A 20304-nucleotide genomic window follows, 5' to 3' on the forward strand; every position below is an offset into this window, starting at 1 on the left:
CACCTGTGGAGGGGATGGACAGACGACGTTCTGGGTCGGGATGCTTTTGAGTCTCAAGATGGATCCCAACCCGAACATAGTCAATATTAAAACACTACATCACAGTTCTCATTGCAGTGATGACTGTGTGAAACCTGACCAAATATTAGCTCTTGAAAAAAAACATTCTTTTGGTTTAATCATTTCAGTACTTAAAGAAAAAAAGCCGCATTGAATCCCTAAATGCTTAAGGGTGCACTAACCTTGTGGTGTCCCACCTCAAACAAGCCCAAAGTGGGGCTCTCCAGACCTCTTGCTCCACCTGCACATCTGGAACAGCTGGTCAGCTCAGTCATTGAAAATAATATGCATATGGATGTGCGGCCGGGTGATTTTGCATAATTCCTTCTCTCCGCTCTCCGGCTTGTTTCCTTCAGTCTGTCACAAGGCATTAGTACCAGTTCAGGACATTGTGGGAGCAGAGAAACAGGTTGAAAGGCAGCTACAACTGAGGTTGACAAAACACCTGCGATATCTAATTGGTAAAGTGCCGACAGAATCATTAAAACCTTAGTTCTTCCACAAACCAAATGCGTGAGAAAGAATAGGCTGATTAGATTCCTTGAAGTGGAGCATTGGTTCTTTAGGGAGGTTAACCTTTAAATCTCCAAGACTCTGAGATCTAGCCCTTAACTCGGTTTCTCATCTGCCCCATATCATGGTCACGGAACGATTAAGCTAGAGACACAAGGAACTGCAGATGCTGGAAACTTGAGCAGAACGCAAAGTGCAGGAGGAACTCAACGGGTCAGGCAGCAGTTGTGGAGGGAATGGACAGATGACAGTTTAATAGGAACCTGAAGAGCAGACTTTTCACACCGAGAGTGGCGGGTATATGGAACAATCTGCCAAAGGAGGGAGTTGAAGCAAGTACAACAATATTTAACAGATATTTGAACAGGTACATGGATAGGAAAGGTTTAGAAGAATGTGGGCCAAATACAGACAAATGGGACCAGGTTAGATGGAGCATCTTGGTCGGCATGGACGAGTTGGTCGGCATGGACGAGTTGGTCGGCATGGACGAGTTGGTCGGCATGGACGAGTTGGTCGGCATGGACGAGTTGGTCGGCATGGACGAGTTGGTCGGCATGGACAACTTGGGCTGCATGGGCAACTTGGGCTGTTTCTGCACTGTATGATTCTATGACTCAATGTGCCCCTATATATATATATATATAGAACAGTAGACACAAGGGACTGCTAATACTTGAATCTTAAGTAAAACACAAAGTGCTGGGGGAACTCAGCGGTTCAAGCAGCATCTGTGGGGGGAATGGACAAAAAGGTGTCAGATAAGGAAAGAAAAGAAGGAATGAAATATAGGACGGGTATGGGAGATGAGGATAATCCATATTTCCCTTTCCCTTCCCCCTGTCCCCTTCCACCCATATTCCTCCCTCCAGCTTTACATCTCACCCCTCCTCTTCGCTCCTTTTCCTGACACTCTTTTGTCTCCTATTCACCTTGAGCCTTTGTCACTCACTCCACCCATCTGCCAATCACGCCATCTCACTCTCACTCGCCAGGTTTTGTCCCGCCTCCACCTCTCTTCTCCAGCTTTCACCTCACTACTACAAAAGTAAAGAATAATCCCCCCAAGTCTAATAATTTCGGAGCCTATTTGGAGGTTGTAGTGTTTAGTAGCCTGATGGTAATGGGGAAGAAGCTGCTCCTGAACCTGGACTTGACAGTTTTCAGGCTCCTGTACCTTCTTCCCGAGGGCAGGAGTGAAATGAGAGTGTGGCCATGGTGGTGTGGGTCTATGTGGATGCTGGCTGCCTTTTTGAGGCAGCAACTCGTGTAGATCCCTTCGATGATGGGGAGGTCAGTACCCGTGATGGACTGGGTATGTTCACCCACTTTTAGTGATGGTGATTGTTGTTACGGCAACTTACCGGCAACTCTAGAGAAGAGGTGTCCATTCCAGGGATCAGTGTTCTTATCCATCCCTATCGCTTGCCAATGTTGTACGAGACTCCAGACCCATTTGGCTTTGGGTTGTATTTGGGTCTACATCTCACCCGAGCAAATCTCAAGTTTATCAGTGCAATGAGAACTGGATGTTAAGTACTGGTACAGCCAACGACACATCTATTCTCTGTCAGTTGAGGCAGACCGTTCGGTGTCTTTACTTCACTTGCTGGAGGCATTTTATCTTATTTTAGCATCTGCAATCTAACCAACTGCCCACGATTATTTGAAAGCACTTGAATGCAAAACGTTCTCTCCAGTTTGGGTTTATGTATGTCTTGGCATGGGCTCCAACAACTGTCAATGCTGGGAAAAGAGTTAAAAATCACGCACCGCCAAAAAGTAAGTGGATTAATCACAAAGTGACAACATATGGTGAAAAATGCAAGGGGAAGCCCTTAACTTCAGAGGAACACTTGACTCATAGATTCTTCGGCATCGAGTGTTCAAGGCAAGAGTCAAGAGTGTTTAATTGTCGTATGTACCGACATTGGAACGGTGAAATTCTCACTTGCTGCTGCTTAACGGGCCCGGAAACACCATAACACACAGACAATAATCAAAAACTACAAATTAATAACCATAATACTACGTAAACATAATGGTGCAAAGTCAGACGTCCGTAGTTCAACCAAAGACACAGTCCAAAGAAGATCATCGTTGCTGAGGTTGGTGTTGTGCAGTGTTCAAGAGCCTGATGGTTGGGTGGAAGAAGCTTTTTCTTGAACCTGGAAGTCATGGTTTTCAGGCTCCTGTACCTTATTGCTGATGGTAGCAGCGAGATGAGAACGTGGCCAGGGTGGTGTGGGTCTTTGATGGTGTTAGCTGCCTTTTTGAGGCAACAAGGTAGTCGAGATATGAGTTGACAATTGAATCTTTTTTTGCCAAGACAATTAACCTACAAACGTGTACATCTTTGGAATGTGGGAGGAAACCGGAGATGCTGGAGAAAAGCTACGCAGTCACAGGGAGAATGGACAGACAGCACCCATAGTTAGGATTGAACCCAGATCTCTGGCGCTGTAAGGTAGCAACTCGACCGCTGCGTCGCCGTGCTGCCCTGATAGTCATTTTAGCTGCAGAAATAATCCCTCCCTTGTTCACAGCCAGACATTCTGGTCATGTTTTAAAGCATCTCACACACGCTGGTGGTACCTGACAGTCCTTCCCTCTGGACTATGTTTGAGTGATGATCATCATCTCCCTCGGTCTCCAACGGTATACCCATTACGCAGACCTTATGTGCTGCTTCACTTGTTTTGCCAAAGATAATTCCCGAATTGTTTAATTAAACTGATAATCTACAGATAATATGGACTCTAGTGTTTGTTGAAACTGCCAGATGTTCTGCCATGTGTTCCCCCGAATGTCACTGAGCTGGAAAAAACAGAGGCTCCACAGATCAGTGGCAAAATGCATCACAAGCTCCCTGTCATTGAACATAGACAATTGTTCCTTTTAACTAAACTAAACTTGCATTAGAATGACCACTTACAGTCATTAGGTTTTACTTTTCCCAGAGATGGAGACTTATAACATTACCCACACTAGTATGTCCAGTGACCCTAACCACTGCCTGCACGTGTGTTCCCACAGGATCGGGAATAGTGCCCTCTGACAGACGACTCTTGCCAAACTACACTGGCTAAACTACTCAAATAAACTGCGGATGGACACAAAATGCTGAAGTAACTCAGCGAGTCAGGCAGCATCTCTGGAGAAAAGGAATGGGTGATGATTCGGGTCGGGACCCTTCTTCAGACTGAGAGTCAACTAAAATGACTACACTTAGTGGCGGCTCGGTGGCGCAGCGGTAGAGTTGCTGCCTCACAGAGCCAGAGAGCCGGGTTCGATCTTGACTACGGGTGCTGTCTGCACAGAGTTTGTACATTCTCCCCGTGACCTGCGTGGGTTTTCTCCGGGTGCTCCGGTTTCCTCCCACACTCCAATATCATACAGGTTTGTAGCTTAATTGGCTTTGTTAAAATTGTAAATTGTCCCTAGTGGTGTAGTGTACGGGGTGTCGTGCAGTAGTGTAGTGTACTAGGATGCCTAGTGTACGGGGTGATCTCTGGTCAGCACGCTCTTGGTGGGCCAAAGGGCCTGTTTCCACGCTGAATCCCTAAAGTCTAAAGTTCAAATCAGTTGAAAGAATCAATAAACAGCATCTGATCCGCCCCCCAACCCCCCCCCCCCCCCCCCCCCCCCAGGCATTCCACACCGGTAGGGCAAGACCTGGAGAGCCGGACCAGACGCCTCCTGTAGTACCTACAATGATCAGTGCGTGACAGCAGTCTACTCAATCACTGCTGCCTTGGTGCAGTCATAGAACAGTACAGCACAGGAACAGGCCCTTCGACCCACAATATCTGTGCCGAACATGATGCCAAGACCAACTCTTATCTGCCTGCACGCCATGCATAATCCCTCCATTTCCTGCATACCCATGTGCCAATCCAAACGTCTCTTAAATACCACTGATGATGGGTGGCTTGATTGGATCATGTATGGTCTTTCCACTGACTGGTTAGCACACAACAAAAGCTATTCACTGTACCTCGGTACTTGTGACACTAAACTAATCTAAACCAAACTAAACCAAACTAAAGTAAACTAAACTATGGTATCTAGCCCCACCATCGTCCCCAGCAGTGCTCTCCAGCCACTCACCATCCTCTGTGTACAGTCATTGGCCCTGCCCGTCTTCATTAAACTTTGTCCCTCTCACCTTAAATCTATGTCCTCTGGTCATTTAGGTATTGTAAGTACAACCTGTGCAGGCACAAAGTAACTGCAGATGATTGAATCTTGAGCAAAACACAAAGTGCTGGAGTAACTCACCGGTTCAGGCAGCATCTGTGGAGGGAATAGACAGATGACATTTCAGGCCGGGGCCCTTCAGAGTGATGAAGTTGGGGGGAGGAGGGGGGGGGGGGGGATATATCTGGAAATGAGAGGTGTGGGTGGGCTAACGGACTGATGAATTAGGGGGAAGAAAGCTGGGTACAGGTTCACCACCGATATTCCAGAAAATGGTGGCCCAGCATCTCCTTTATTCAGGACAAAATTACACGGGCGCTCTTGAAATCTCCCCGGAAGTCCCCGGGAAAATGTGGCACCTCGACCGGGTATGGCGGCCAATCACGACCTCATCGGGCCCTCTGCGCCGATCGGCGGGTCCAATTTGCCCCCTGTGGCCGGGGGGGGGGGGGGGGGCCTGGCCGGAGCCGGCAGATCCGTTCCCATAGCCAACGTCCAAGGCCAACACCACAGATGTGGGCCGACTCCACAGATGATGCCTGACCCGCTGAGTTCCTCCAGTAATTTTTTTTTTCTCAGGCAATATTGGAAATGCTAGCCCTTGTAACTAAGTTATTGTGATAATATTTCTTTACCACTTCATTAGATTTTGTTTAAATATTCTTTTCTCCACATACATATATTAGAATAAATGCAACAATTACATTCAGAACAGAAAACTGCATTGGGGAGCTGAAGATGGGAGAGGCAGTGTGGTAGTTTGATATTTGTTTCAAACGTCCGTCAAGTGTGGCTCCATAATGGGTGTGTGGGTGTGTTGGAGTTGCCCTTTTATTTTCAATAATTTGCATCATGAAGTATATATTTTCGCCCAGCCTCCCACAGTGGATTTGTTTGGATTGATTAAGATACAATTGCTTCATTTACTTCTCTTTTCTTCCCCAGGAAAACTCCTTTCCTGGTCATGCAAATAATTAGAAAATGAAGTCTTTTCAACGTGCTGTTATTGCACAAGGGAAAGGTGAATGCAAGCGAACCGTTCTCCCGTTGCGATCCGCCCCCTCTGTTTCATCCCGTGTGAAGTGTGTGTGTTCTACCTACAACACAGAACGGTACAGCACTCCCCCAGAGCAGACCCTTTGGCCCACAAAGTCTGTGCCGAACGTGAAGCCACAAAAAACTCATCTCTTCTGCCTGCATGTGATCAATATCGCTCCATTCCCTGCAAATCCATCTGCCTCTCAGCTGACCATGCAGCAGTATGAACGTGATTTTTCTAATTCTAAGTAACTCCTGCGCTCCCTCCCCTCTCCTCCCCCCCCCCCCCCCCCCCCCCTCCCCCTCCCACCCAAGTCATTCTACCAGCTCCACTGGCCACACCCTTGTTATCAACACCTTCCCCAGCCAACAACGGGCTCCACCCTTCCTGAGGCATCTGTTGCCGGCCCTGACTTGTTCTGACCATTTCTCACCTCCAGTTTATTCCCCCCTTACCACCTCCCCGCACCATCTCTACTTTTAGTCTGAGGAATGGTTCAGACCCAAAACATCACCTATTCTTTAGACCTGCTGAGTTGCTCCAGCATTTTGTGTCTATCTTCTGCCGATCTAAAAGCCACTGAAGCACCACTATTGTATCTATGACCACCTCCACATTTGGCCAGATGGTTTGACTTTCTCCATTTTGTCCGTCTTTGCTTATTTCCCATATCTCTCCCCAACAAACACAATTCAACGTTGTGTTTGCTATTTGCTTTCAGCCTTGCTGCCCTGATGTTTGGAGTGAAATTTCCCCTTTCTGCTTTGCAACACAAATTCTCCGAGTATCCTTCCATCTCAGTCTGTCCACGCTTGGGATAATGACACTTCCTTCACCCATTGCAACTCTTTTGCCTTGAAATGGATTGAAATAGTTTCTAATAAAGTGGAGAAAGAGCTAAATGGGCAGAGATTAACCACACTGCCAGAGTGGTAATTAGAAGTGGTAAAATTAGATCAGCATGCACTGTGGAGGGTTTGCAAGAGCTTGTTCCACATTGCCCAAATGCAGACATCCTACTGTGCAAGGTTAGATGGGTAGCTAATTCTCACTCAATGCTTGACGAAATGTTTCTCCGCAACATGTTAACACTTTCTTCCATTTAACTTGAATTAACAAAACGGCAGTCGCCACAGGATGAAGATGCAGGCTCTCCAAAATGTCTCGATATAAATCCAAGCGCAAGTAACCACGCGTTTTAAACAAATGTATAGCGACACATTTCAGTCCCGGGCCAAAATCAGTGTGATCATACAGACAAAGGGGCTGCAGGCGTTGGAATCTTGAGCAAAGCACAAGGTGCTGGGAGACTCAGCGGGTCAGGCAGCATCTGTGGAGGGAATGGACCGACAATGTTTCAGGTCAGGACCCTTCTTCAAACTGATGGAGTAAGGGGGAAATTCCAGCTCTCCCCCCCCCCCCCCCCCCCCCCCCGATTCATCAGTTCTTTGTCCCACTACCACCTCTCTTTGTAGAAGGCTCCTTCTCTAAAGAAGGGTCTCGACCCGAAACGTAACCTATCCATGTTCTCCAGAGATGCTGCCTGACCCATTGAGTTACTCCAGCACTTTGTGTCCTTTTGTGTATTAATAAGCATCTGCAGTTCCTTGTTTCTATCTCTCTTTTCTAGTCCCTCCCCTCTCCATCATTCTGACAAAGGATCTTAAGTCAAAACATTGTCCGTTCATTCCCTCCGCTTATGCTGCCCGACCCGCTCAGGATTCCAACATCTGCAGTTCCTCGTGTTTCCTGTGTGTTGAAGTGGGAATGCATCTTGTGTTTATAGAAACATAGAAACAGAAAGTAGGTGCTCCGAGCCAGCACCGCCATTCAATCTGATCATGGCTGATCATCAAGAATCAGTACCCTGTTCTTGCTTTTTCCCCATATCCCTTGATTCCGTTAGCCCTAGGAGCTATATCTAACTCTCTCTTGAATACATCCAGTGAATTGGCCTCCACTGCCTTCTGTGGCAGTGAATTCCACAGATTCACAACACTCTGGCTGAAAAACAAATCCCCCATCTCAGTCCTAAATGGCCAACCCCTTATCCTTAAACTGTGAGCCCCTGGTTCTGGACTTCCCCCAACGTTGGGAATATTTTTCCTGCATCTAGCCTGTCCAATCCCTTTAGAATTCTACTAGACCAAGTGGACCCGTTGGGCCCAAACCTCTTCTGCATTGGTATAGCACCCTCTCCTCCCCCACTACCCCCTCCCTCTCCCCCCCTCCCTCCCTCCCCTCTCCCTCCTTAGGAGATAGATTTAACCTTTAAAATGTGAATAACTTTTAAAATATATCACCGATTTCAATGAAACTTCTTCCATTAGCACCAAAGGGAGGACGATGAATAAGGTGGACCTAAAATTGTCCTCACAACGCTACCGTGTACCATTTTGGCTGTAGTTCAGGAACAAACAAACAAACAAACAAACGAGAGTTTTAGTATATAGATGTGTCTCTATAAGATCCTCTCTCATCCTTCAAAATTCCAGTGACTATAAGCCCAGTCGATCCATTCTTTCATCATATGTTAGCCCGCCATCCCGGGAATTAACCTGGGTGAACCTAAGCTGCACTCCCTCAGTAGCAAGAATGGCACGAAACTAAAAACTAAAAACATGGCACTAAACGTGTGAGGGTATGGGCCACCAGTTGTTTTCTCTTCGACACATTCAGTTCGACTGAAGCTGCTGGCAGGTGGAACATTTGAACAGTTTTATATTCTCCCAGACGTCACCTTAGCACTCAGTACGAATCCTGAACAACATGGTGTCAGTCACAGGGAAATTAAAGCATCCAGTCTTTTCGGCAGTGTGTGACTTACATTCCTTAACTGTGGAGTGAGAGGGATAAACACATCTGAAGACTAATTGTGACAATCAGGACCTGTACGACATGAATAGTTTATTTGCAAACAGCACTCAAGTGCTTGTCGACAAAATATCAAATGTGACAGCACAGGCCTTTTCAAAGTGAAGAGACTAAATTAAACCAAAGTAATTCTCAGGGAAGTCAAAAAACTGCGGTGAACCTTTCTGCTGCTGGGAAAGTGTTCAGACACGAGGAACTGCAGAAGCTGGAGTCTTGCGTAGAACACAAAGTTCTGGAGTAACTCAGCGGGTCAGGCAGCAACTGTGAAGGACGTGGAAAGGTGACGTTTTGGGTTGGTATCGTTCTTGAGACAGATTGTAGCAGGGGGAGAGAATGCTGAAACAGAGGTTGGGGGGAGGCAGACAACGCCTGGCAACCCTATTCAGGGTTTAGGGGCGGCACAGCGGTAGAGCCACTACCTTAAAGTGCCGGGTTCGATCCTGACTATGGGTGCTGTCTGTCCATTCTGCCTGTGACCGTGTGTGTTTTCTCCGTATATTTCCTCCCATACAGCAAAGGTGTGTAGGTTGATTGGCTTCAGTAAAATTGTAAATTGTTCCTAGTGTGTAGGATAGTGCTATTGTACAGGGATCGCTAGTCAGCGCGGACTCGGTGGGCAGAAGGGCTTGTTTTTGCCCTGTACCTCTCGAAAGTCAAAATTCTATTGTAACTGGTCTGTAATTGTTATAAATTCTCCAGCTGCAGGTACCAAAACCAGAAAATGCTGGAGTATTTATCTTGCAATAATGCACCATAACACAGAAGCTTTTGAATGTGGACATGGTCAACATCTATTTCCCATCCCGAACTGCTTTAGAGAATAGGACCATGACCTCAATTTCTGCAGATTTTTAGAATTAGAGTGTCATACATCGCAGAATCAGGCCCTTCGGCCCAACTTGTCCATACCAACAAAGATGCCCCATCAAAGTCCCATTTGCCTGCGTTTGACCCATACCCCTCTCAACTTTTCCTATCCATGTCCCTCTTCAAATGGTGCCATTGTACTTGCCTCAACTACTTCTTCTGGCAGGTCATTCCATATACCGACCACCCTCGGTTGGAATAAGTTGCCCCTCGGGTTCCTATTAATTCTTTTCCCTCTCACCTTAAACCTATGTCCTCTGGTTCTTGATTGCTCCACCCTGAATAACAGATTCTGTGCATTCTCACTGTCTATTTCCCCTCACGATCTTGTACACCATCCCTTACTGTGACACTGTGATTCCTCATGCTCATTAACCCACCAAGGGGAAGAGGCACAAAGTGCCGGAGTAACTCAGCAGGTCAGGCAGCATCTGTGGAAGGGAAAGGCCAAAACGTCACCTGTCCGTGTTCTCCAGCGATGCTGCCGGACCCACTGAGTTCCTCCAGCACTTTGTATCTTTACTGAATTCTACCAGTCGGTGATCCTGCCTGTGAAGTCTCTGTAGTTGGACACAAAATGCTGGAGTAACTCAGCGGGTCAGGCAGCATCTCTGGAGAAAAGGAACAGGTGACATTTCCAGTCAAACCCTTCTTCAGACAACTTCAGTTTGAACCAGCTTCTGCAGTTCCTTCCGGCACATTTCGCCTGTGAAGTGTCTGTGTTTGGAGTTCCTGGTCCTTCCTCGTTCAGGGGGTGGGGGTGTGGATGGCAGCCTCGACTCCCCGCTCCCTGCTGTCAGCGGACCCTCGTGTCCCTGGACGTTTCCGAGGAAGCCTGTGGGCATCCGTTGCATTTGGCCAGGGCGGGAGGGACAGAGCGCTGCCATATGCTGCAGGTTGGCCCAGAGACCTGACTCCACAGGGCCACAGGTCCGGCCACACCGGCGGCTGTGAAGGTCACCGCTGCCCCCTGGAGATAAAGCACGGGTGACGTTTCGGGTCGGGACCTTTCCTCAGACAGGGGACCCGTTTTCCTCGTACCTACCATGCCAGGCTTCTAAAGAGTTATGTAACTTCCACTGAGATCACACCTTATGGTACTAAGCACCTCAGACTGCGGGCCTGGTCTAATTAGTCTCTCCACACATGAGAAACTTACAATTCCAGGTATCAATCCACTGAACCTTTGCTGAACTCCCTCAATTGCAAGAACGTTCTATCTAAGGTCAGGAGATCAGGCTTGCTCACAATATTTCAGCAGAGGTCACATTGGGGCTCTGTATAATTGGACCAAAGATCTCCCGCACTCGAATCTTCTTGCAATAAAAGCTGAGATACATTTGCCTTCCTAATTGCTGTGCTTGCATGTTAATGTTCAATGACTTGTGAACAACCTTTCAAACTCTTACCACTTAAAAAATACTCTACCTTTCTGTTCTTCAAACTGCTTGCTCTCACCTTTTCCATATTATGCTCGTGTCCTTGGCCATTCACTCAGCCTGACTGTATCCCCCCCGAGACCTGGTGCACTGTTTCCTGTAGCCCTCGCTGAGTATCACCAGTCAGCATCTATGGTGACAGGATCACATTCAACATCTGGGTGGCAGAGTGGAGCGGCTGGTAGAGCCGCTGCCTCACAACACCAGAGACGCAGTTTCGATTCTGACCTCGGGTGCTGTCTGTGTGGAGTTTGCACGTTCCACTGGTGACCGTGTGGGTTTGCTCCGGGTGCTCTGATTTCCTCCCACATCCCAAAGACATCCAGGTTTGTCAGTTAATTGGCCTCTGTAAATTGCCTGTAAATGGTGTGTAGGGAGTGGATGAGAAAGTGGGATAACAAAGAACTTGTGTGAATGGGTGATCGACGATGGACCGAAGGGCCTGTTTCCATGGTTTATCTCTAATTGAACTAAACTAAATCAAAAACACAGTAAATTAATAACTGTATAAGAAAATAACTGCAGATGCTGGTACAAATCGATTTATTCACAAAATGCTGGAGTAACTCAGCAGGTCAGGCAGCATCTCGGGAGAGAAGGAATGGGTGACGTTTCGGGTCGAGACCCTTCTTCAGACTGATCACCCATTCCTTCTCTCCCGAGATGCTGCCTGACCTGCTGAGTTACTCCAGCATTTTATGAAATTAATAACTGTAATACTAGGTGACCATTACAGTGCAAAACTGAAATCCGTAGTGCAACCAAAGACTGTTCATTGAAGACTACAGTTGCTGAGGTTTAGTGTTGTGCAATGTTCAAGTGCCTGATGCCTTGCTTCACACTTTTTTTCTGAACATTTTTCAGAATAGCTAGTATGTTTTGAGTGTTGAAAATAAGGCACAAAAGTACTGGAGTAACTCGGCAAGTCAGGCAGTATCTCTGGATAGGTGACATTTTGGGTCAGAACCTTCCTTCAGACGGATGAAGAGATTACAGCGTCAAGAGTGTTTAATTGTCATGTGTACCGAAATAGAACAATGAAATTCTTACTTGCAGCAGCACGACCGGTTTGGACAATACAATAAACAAATATAACAAAGTCTGAAGAAGAATCCTGCCCTGAAACGTCACCTATCCATGCTCTCCTGACCCACTGAGTTGCTCCAGCATTTGTGGGAGGCTTCTGGTAAACCAGCATTTGCAGTCCCTTGTGTCTACACTTGCGCTTTGCATGTTACTTGCCGTTTGTTTTATCGTTCTCCTCTGCCGTTCTCCCAGCAGACAGATGAAGCTGCACAGACAGACTCGCCACAGCAACTACAGACATCAGAGACCACAGAGAAACAGCAGCCCAAAAGGCTACATGTCTCCAACATCCCCTTCCGATTCCGGGACCCTGACCTGCGACAAATGTTTGGGGTAGGTGCGGAGCTTCCGATCATTGAACTGAGAACCTCTGAGCTCAGCTGCATGTATCGAGTCTTGTTCGGCATTCTAAACCAAGTGTATTGGAAGCATGCACAGCATGATCTTTATTGATAAACGGTTTTGCAGACCTGTTTGATTGACTATACTTTTACATGAAAAAGAGATGGTACCAATTCACTGCAGCAATCTCAGCTCACTTGAAAAGGGGCTTCAATTAAGGATTTTGCATCTAACTCCTACCTTTACAATCAAGTGATTTGAAGAAACTGCATTACTTAGTTTAGTTTAGTTTAATACGGTCATATGTACCGAGGTACAGTGAAAAGCTTTTGTTGCGTGCAATCAGTTAGCAAAAAGATAATACATGATTACAATCGAACCATTCACGCTGTACAGATACATAATAAAAGGAATAACGTGAATAGCGTTTAATGCAAGATAAAGTCCAGTAAAGTCCGATCAAAGATAATCTGAGGGTTTGAGTTTGACAATTCAGCCGGCAATTTACTGAATAAAAATGCGTTTTAAACTATTATTTTAGTTCATTGTGGAACGGGACAACTGCCTTCTAATAGGGCTGTCACTTATAACTGCATGAGGTTAAAACAAGTTTTAACGACAAGAGGTTAAGACCGTGTCCCTGTTCGCTTATAGCCAGGCCCTGTCTCTCATGTAATGCAGAGTTTATCTACCGTCTACAGAGGATGGCTGTGTGGAGGAAGGAACTGCAGATGCTGGTTTAAACCGAAGACAGACACAAAAAGCTGGAGCAACTCAGCAGTTCGGACAGCATCTCTGGAGAAAAGGAATAGGTGGCATTTCGGGTCGAGACCCTTCTTCAGATGCGTCTCGACCCGAATCATCACCTATTCCTTTTCTCCAGAGATGCTGTCTGACCCGCTGAGTTACTCCAGCTTTTTATGTCTATCTACAGAAGATGGTTTCTCGATAGTGGAACTCATTGATTGAAGCCAGGACCAGCAGCTTTCTGTCTAGAAGTGGCAGGGTTAGGGGTCTGATTTTGCGATCCCTCACACCTAAAATTGAAATGACAGGATAAATTCATGTTAAAAATAACTGAAATAAGTACCTCTTTTAAATGTACATGAGCAGAATAAGCATCTATTGAATTAAATGCGCCAACCATCTAATTAAATGATTTTCTTTCTTTTGGAGATCGAAATTTACACTGCAGCATTGCAGAACCATAATACACACCAAAAGGGATACAAGGATGGATTTTCTAATTAATGGGGCTATTAATTAAGTTCGTTAGACATACGCTTGCAGCTATTGCCTCACGGAATTGGAGGCTTGGGTCTCGACAAGTAATATGCACCATGCCATTATTTCTGCTTGGTCAAGGATTTGGGTGTTAATTGATCTTGATATGGTTGGTCACCAACCTGCTGAGATTCCAGTGAAACGTTCTATATAGTGTTAACCCCAGCTTTAGAACGGGCACAGCTTGCGGCAATGACTACGGTACACCACTACCTTCTTCCTGCTGCTTCCTCTGACATCAGTCACTAAAATTAACTTGCGTTACGGAGCTGTACAACTCAGAAACAAGTACCTCGGCTCACCTTGTCTTTGATGACCAAGTTGGCACATTGGGCAAGCAAGCCCCATCAGCTTGCATTTGGACTGTAGCCCTCTAAACCCGTCCTATCCATATTTCTAGCCAAATGTCTTTTAAAAGTTGGATGTATGTAATCTTTTGTAACGACGCTCTTAGTGAAAATGTTGCCCCTGTGGGGAAAAGGACTGTGAACGTTCACTTTATCCATGCCCCCCATGACCTTGTACACCTCAATAGGGTTACATCTCAGTCTCCGGTGCACCAAGGATTAAGGTCCTAGCCTAGGCAACCTCTCCCAGCCCTTTGGTCCAACCCTTCCATGCCCCATCCAAGCATGTCCCATTTTCCCCATGCCTACCCCATGTCCCTCTAATCCATGCACCTGCCCAAATGACTTTTCAATATTATTATAGTACCTGCCTCAACTACTTCCTCTGGCAGCCCCTCCATACACCCACCACCCTCTGTGTGAAAGTGTTGACCTTCAGGTTCCTATTAAATCTTTTCCTGCCTTCACCTTAAACCTATGTCCTCTAGTTCCTGATTCCCAAAGCCTTGGAAAAAGACCGTCCATTCACTCTGCACTCCAGGGAATAAATCTCATCAGGACTTCCTTGGAGCCCGGTAGATCCATTCCCATAACCGCCTTCCGAGGCCGACTTTGCGGGACGGTATCTCGGCTCCCCAAGGCTGTGACTTCTGTTGGTTCAGCAAAATGTATAAAACGGAAAGGCTCTGCAACCAAGGGTGACAGAAAATCAGTGGTGGACCTGATTTTATCCATTTAAAGCCAGACCTTGTGTTTGTCCCGTCCCAGCAGAATCTAATAACAACATGTTAATTTGAATCTAGAGATTATGAGGCATCCTGTCCTCTGGGTATGAATTTGAATAAGAAAGTGAATGATAATAAAACTAGGCTGGTTGGCAGAATTATTGCCCATTGTTGCCGTGATGCTGATCTTGCTCAGAGCTTGCATTGAGCGTCAGTAAATTAATGAAAAGCAAAACCCAATGTGACCGTTAAGGAGTCTGAAACCTTGTCTGAGGCAAGTCCTGAGGAAATATTGAAGAACTGTGCAGGAGAGGAACGAAGTTAGGCAGCATGTTCGGCACAGACACCAAAAGGCCTGTTCCTGTGCTGTACTGTTCTATGAAGCAACATCAGTCCAAGGCTTAGATTCTCAGTGGACCTTCGTCGTACAGGCACATCAACAAAGCACCTTCAGAAGCTATGGATGTGTAATGTAACACTGAACACAAATGCAACACTGCCTCACAGGGCCAGAGACCCATCCTTGATTAAGCTGGTGGCCCTGCCGAGGCAGCGTGAAGTGTAGATGGAGTCAGTGGAAGGGAGGTTGGTTTGTGTGATGGTCTTGGCTGCATCCACAATAGGCATCCCAGATGAGAGATGGTCCCGGCATCATGTTCGGCACAGACAATGTGGGCTGAAGGGCCTGTTCTTGTGCTGTACTGTTCCATGTTCGAAAATATAAAATAGTTTTCCCTGTAAGGAATTAAAGTGAAAATGCAGTAGGCATTTAAAGAACTGCACTGGGATTGGGGGAACTCCATTGCACACCTGGGCCCAACAACTAATATTGGCAAATAATCTTCTTCATCCATAATTATTTTGTGATATGCCCTTTGGGTGCTGTATGATTAAGAAATGAATTATTCAGCAATTGTGCACAATTAGTGTGCATGGGCATGTTAATGTATGATTAATGTGGTACATAACATTTGGTTTGCAGAGTGATCTACACGCCTCTTCAATTTACTCCTGTCCAACATCTTGTAAAGCCTGTTTCTCAAGTAATTGAACAAGGCTGTTCTCACACACTGCTAATTGTACTTCCCGCAAGAACAGGGCCAACTGCCCCGCAATTACCCGTTTCCCAATCAGTTGCACCTTCAACCCGAGAAGCAGGGAGGATTTAGTTGGGGAAATTGGACAGTTTTAAAATCAGGACATTTTTCTTAGTGTCGTTGAAAATCGTGCGTAACTCAACTTTAACATCGTCGGAGGAAGATACAGAAGCAGATACAATTATTACTTTCAAAAGACATTTGGACATATGTATGGATAGGAAAGGTTTAGAAGGCAATGGGTAAAATGCAGGCTAATGTGATTCACTCAGTATCCAACTTTGTCAGCATAGACTAGATGGGCCGAAGGGCCTGTTTCCGTGCTTTACGATTCTATGACTCCATACATGCTTATGTCTCTTTATGACCATATTAGGACACACTTATAATTTAGTTTAGTTTGAAGATGCAACATGGAAACAGGCCCTTCAGCCCACCAAGTCCACACTGGCTATCGACCACCCGTTCACACCAGTTCTATGTTATCCCACTTTCCCATCCACTCCCTACACACTAGGAGCAATTTACAGAGGCCAATTAACCAACAAAACCTGCACATCCTTGGGATGTGGGAGGAAACCAGAGCACCCGGGGGAAACCCACGCGGTGACAGGGAGAACGTGCAAACTCCACACAGATAGCATCCGATGTCGGGATCAAACCCGGGTCCCTGGCACTGTGAGGCAGCAGCTCTACCCGCTGCACCACTGTGCCGCATTTTTAAAAGACATTTCGACAGCTGTATATGGACAGGAAGGGTTTAGAAAGCTGTGGGCAAAATGCAGAGAAATGGGATAGCCCAGCATGCCAACATCGACAAGGTGGGCCGAATGGCCTGTTTCTGTGCTGTACGATTCTCTGGCTTTATATATGCTTATGTCTCTTTATGACTATATTAGGACATGCTTATAATTATGATGTTTTAAATTTTAATAACTTAACAATGAATTGTATGGCAGAATTAAGTACAGGGCATTTGCCAAGCTGAATAAAGTTATTCAGAAGCAATCATGTTCCACCATGTGTACATAAATAGAGAATGAGTTTCACAGTACAGATGATTTGAATTCTTCAAAGATGCATAGTGATAGAATGCAGCAAGACAATTAAGTCTTGAGCAAAACACAAAGTGCCTGAGGAAGTCATAGGGTCAGGCAGCATCCGTGGAGGGAATGGACAGACAGTATTTCAGGGCGGGACCCCTTGTCAGACTGAATGTGGTGAGGGGAGAAAGCTGGAAGAGAGAAGGGAGGGTAGGACAAAGCCTGTCAAGTGATAGGAGGATAGAGGTGAGAGGGGTGATGGGCAGATGGGTGGAGTAAGTGACAAAGACTCGAGGTGCAAATGCCTCGGATAAGTTACATGGCAGGTGTGAACTGACATGAATTACTTCACCTATTGCAGGCCTTTTATGATGACTGGTATCACACCGTTATGACTGTTTCCACCCAGTCTGTCCACTATCATTAGGACAAATGACACAAGGGAACTGCAGATGCTGGTTTACAACAAAAAAAAGGGACAAAGCGCTGGAGTAATTCAATGGGTCTGGCAGCATCTCTGGAGAACATGAATAGGCAATGTTTGGGTCCCGACCCAAAACATCACGTATCCATAATCTCCAGAGATGCTGACAGACCCGTTGAGTTACTCCAGCACTTTGTCTTTTTACAAGTGATTCAATGCTGGGTAAAATAGCAACTGAAAATGTAAGGGCAAAAAAAAATCAAGTAAAAAACCCACAACCTTGAAGAGACCTCTTCCCTACTAACATAATTGTAGCAAGTTTTACCCATGTTCTATAATGGATAAATCTTTATCACACTTTGGAGTCTATATATTATCTGCTGTTAAGAATGGCGTGAATTCCCACTCTCTGACGGAAAGCTCCATTGGAAAGCTATAAACGTCCATGCTTATCCGTGAGAAATGGGTGAATTTGCATAGATTATTCTCAGAGAAATAACCATCGCTTTTTGGGTTAATGGATATTCATTATCATTGGTAAATGGCAAAGATAAAATTCAAATATATGCAAATTCTTGTACTTTCAATTACAAAGTATATGTACTCCACTCCACCATCATTAGTCTTTCTCAGCCCCAGCAACCACGAGGATTATATTTGCAAGAAGTTGTCCTTGCAGTGGCCATACCAGGCATGCCCGAATATCCCCAAAAAACATGACCCTCGTGAAAAGATTATTAAAATATGTGCACCCTTATTTCCAAGCCTCTCTTTCCAATTTGAATACACATCCAAAGTTGATCAGATGATGAATACGGATTCTGGTGGTTCAGTTGCAAAAACTAATGTGTTTCTCGCACATTTTCATTTGAAGAGCCTCTAAAGCAAATCCTTAACACTTGCTTATTAGGAGGATGCTGGGTGTAAATCATGTCAAAACCTCCCGTCTAAGTGTCACCCCAGTTTAGTTTAATGCAAAGGTAAGCTGTGAATTCTGCATTTCAAAGTCATTCATTGTATCAGCCCTCGGGGATATAGAGAAGGCAAGCTATCACTTATATTGTATCCTGAAAAGGTTTGTCAAACATTTTTTTTATGCAGGTGGGTGAACAAATACACTGACAAATAAAGGACAGAAAGTGCTGGAGTAACTCAGCGGGACGGGCAGCATCTCTGGAGAACATGGATAGCCGACATTTTGTGTCGAGACCCTTCCTTCAGACTGATTGTATTAGCAGGAGGACGGGGACGGAGTCTAGTGAGTGACAGGTGGATACAGGGGGATTTTGTTTGGCAGATGGTTGAACAAAGGCTCAATATGAAAAGATGAAAAGTGTGAGATAAGGATATAAGATGTGGCACAGTGATTGGCTTCTGCAAAATCGCCCCTAGTGTGTAGGATGCAAAATTGGGATAACATGGAACTGGGGTATGGGTGATTGTTGGTCGGCATGGACTCAGTGGGCTGAAGGGCATGATACCCTCCTGCGTCTCTCAACTAAACAGTTGTTAATGACTAGGATGCAATGCCAATGTTCCACCTGAGCCTCTGATTTACCTCAGAGAAGGTTGAGGCTAAAGTTGTCCCCAGTTGATTCAGGTCTATCGCAAACTCAGTGGCCAACGAAGTGGTTTAGTATAGGAGTTCCAACTGTGATTTGATATTCCCAGGACTCGAGGGCCTGAGCTACAGGGAGAGGTTGGGCAAGTTGGGACTTTATTTCTTGCTGCGCAGGAGGATGAGGGGTGATCTTATAGAGGCGTATAAAATCATGACGGGAATAGATAGATTGAATGTGTGGTGTATTTTTCCCAGGGTAGGGGAATCAAGGCCTAGAGGACTATTTGGTGTAAGATGAGCGGGGAAAGATTTAATACTGCAGGAGCCCGAGGGGATATGGAACAAGCTGCCAGAGGAGGTAGTTGAGGCAGGTATAATAACAACTTTTAAAAGGCACTTGGGCAGGTACGTGAACAGGAAAGGGTTTGAGGGACATGGGATAACTGTGGGCATATCGGACGAGTTTGGTCTGGGCATCTTGGTCGGCAGGGACGAGTTGGGCTGAAGGGCCAGTTTCGATGCTGTGTGATGCTGGGACTGACACTGGACTGGATGATGTGGTCCCATCAGGGGTGCTGTGCTTTCCATTCTGGCAGAGGGGTGCAATCATGATTACTGTGGTTGGTATTCTGCTATGCTCTCATTAGTAAGCCCTGGACTGACAGAGACTCAGTTCACCTGGGACATGTTGAAGAACAATCGTCAGTCAGTGCCTCCATCACTCTGCCCACTCCTTGAACACTTGAGTTCAAAGTAATCCCTTGAGCAACTAAACCTTGATTGGTACGGGTGTCAGGGGTCATGGGGCGAAGGCAGGAGAATGGGGTTGAGAGGAAAAGATAGATCAGCCACGATTGAATGGCAGAGTAGACTTGATGGGCCGAATAACTTAATTCTGCTCCTAGAACTTATGAACTTGTAAAGCCCAGTAAAAAGACCCAGACGCGCTGGGATTCTTTGCAAAAAGCTGCCCTTGCAATGGCCATAACATCCATAACATCAAAACAAAATCATGACCCTCTCTTTAAAGACTATTAAAAACATGTGCAACTTTTTTTCTTTGCCTCTCTTTCCAATTTGAATGCCTATCCAAAGATCATTAGATGGTGTATGCAATATCTTGGTGGTTCCATTGCAAAAATGAATGTGTTTCTCCCACATTTTTGGCAATACACTGGAGAAATTTCCCTCTCTTCTCCCAAGCAAGCAATGCCTGGCATAGTGTCAGTGACCCCATTCACTTGAGTCACTACCCTCAGCCCGGTAGTTCATTGGAACCATAGTCATACAAAACAGAAGCAGGCTGTTCGGCCCAACTCACCCAAGATGCCGCACCTGAGCAAGCCCCTTTTCAATGGTTCCTTTATTATCACGTGTACCAAGGTACAGTGAGATTCTTTTTT

The 20304-nt window shown here is 45.9% G+C and overlaps 1 protein-coding gene across 27 annotated transcripts in view; it reads left to right on the forward strand.

Moving 5' to 3' along the window:
- Positions 1-20304, forward strand: part of rbfox3a (RNA binding fox-1 homolog 3a) — a 1329152-nt gene that overhangs the window by 1210981 nt on the left and 97867 nt on the right. For 24 of the 27 annotated variants that reach the window (XM_078401060.1, XM_078401078.1, XM_078401061.1 and 21 more), the window contains one exon: positions 12271-12411. In XM_078401060.1, coding sequence (XP_078257186.1) covers positions 12271-12411 — 141 coding nt within the window. The remainder of the gene's footprint in view (positions 1-12270; positions 12412-20304) is intronic. The other 3 variants (XM_078401070.1, XM_078401076.1, XM_078401087.1) reach the window with 1 other exon arrangement.

This window comes from Rhinoraja longicauda, chromosome 6 (genome assembly GCF_053455715.1).
Source record: "Rhinoraja longicauda isolate Sanriku21f chromosome 6, sRhiLon1.1, whole genome shotgun sequence".
NCBI classification, from domain to species: Eukaryota; Metazoa; Chordata; class Chondrichthyes; order Rajiformes; family Arhynchobatidae; genus Rhinoraja; species Rhinoraja longicauda.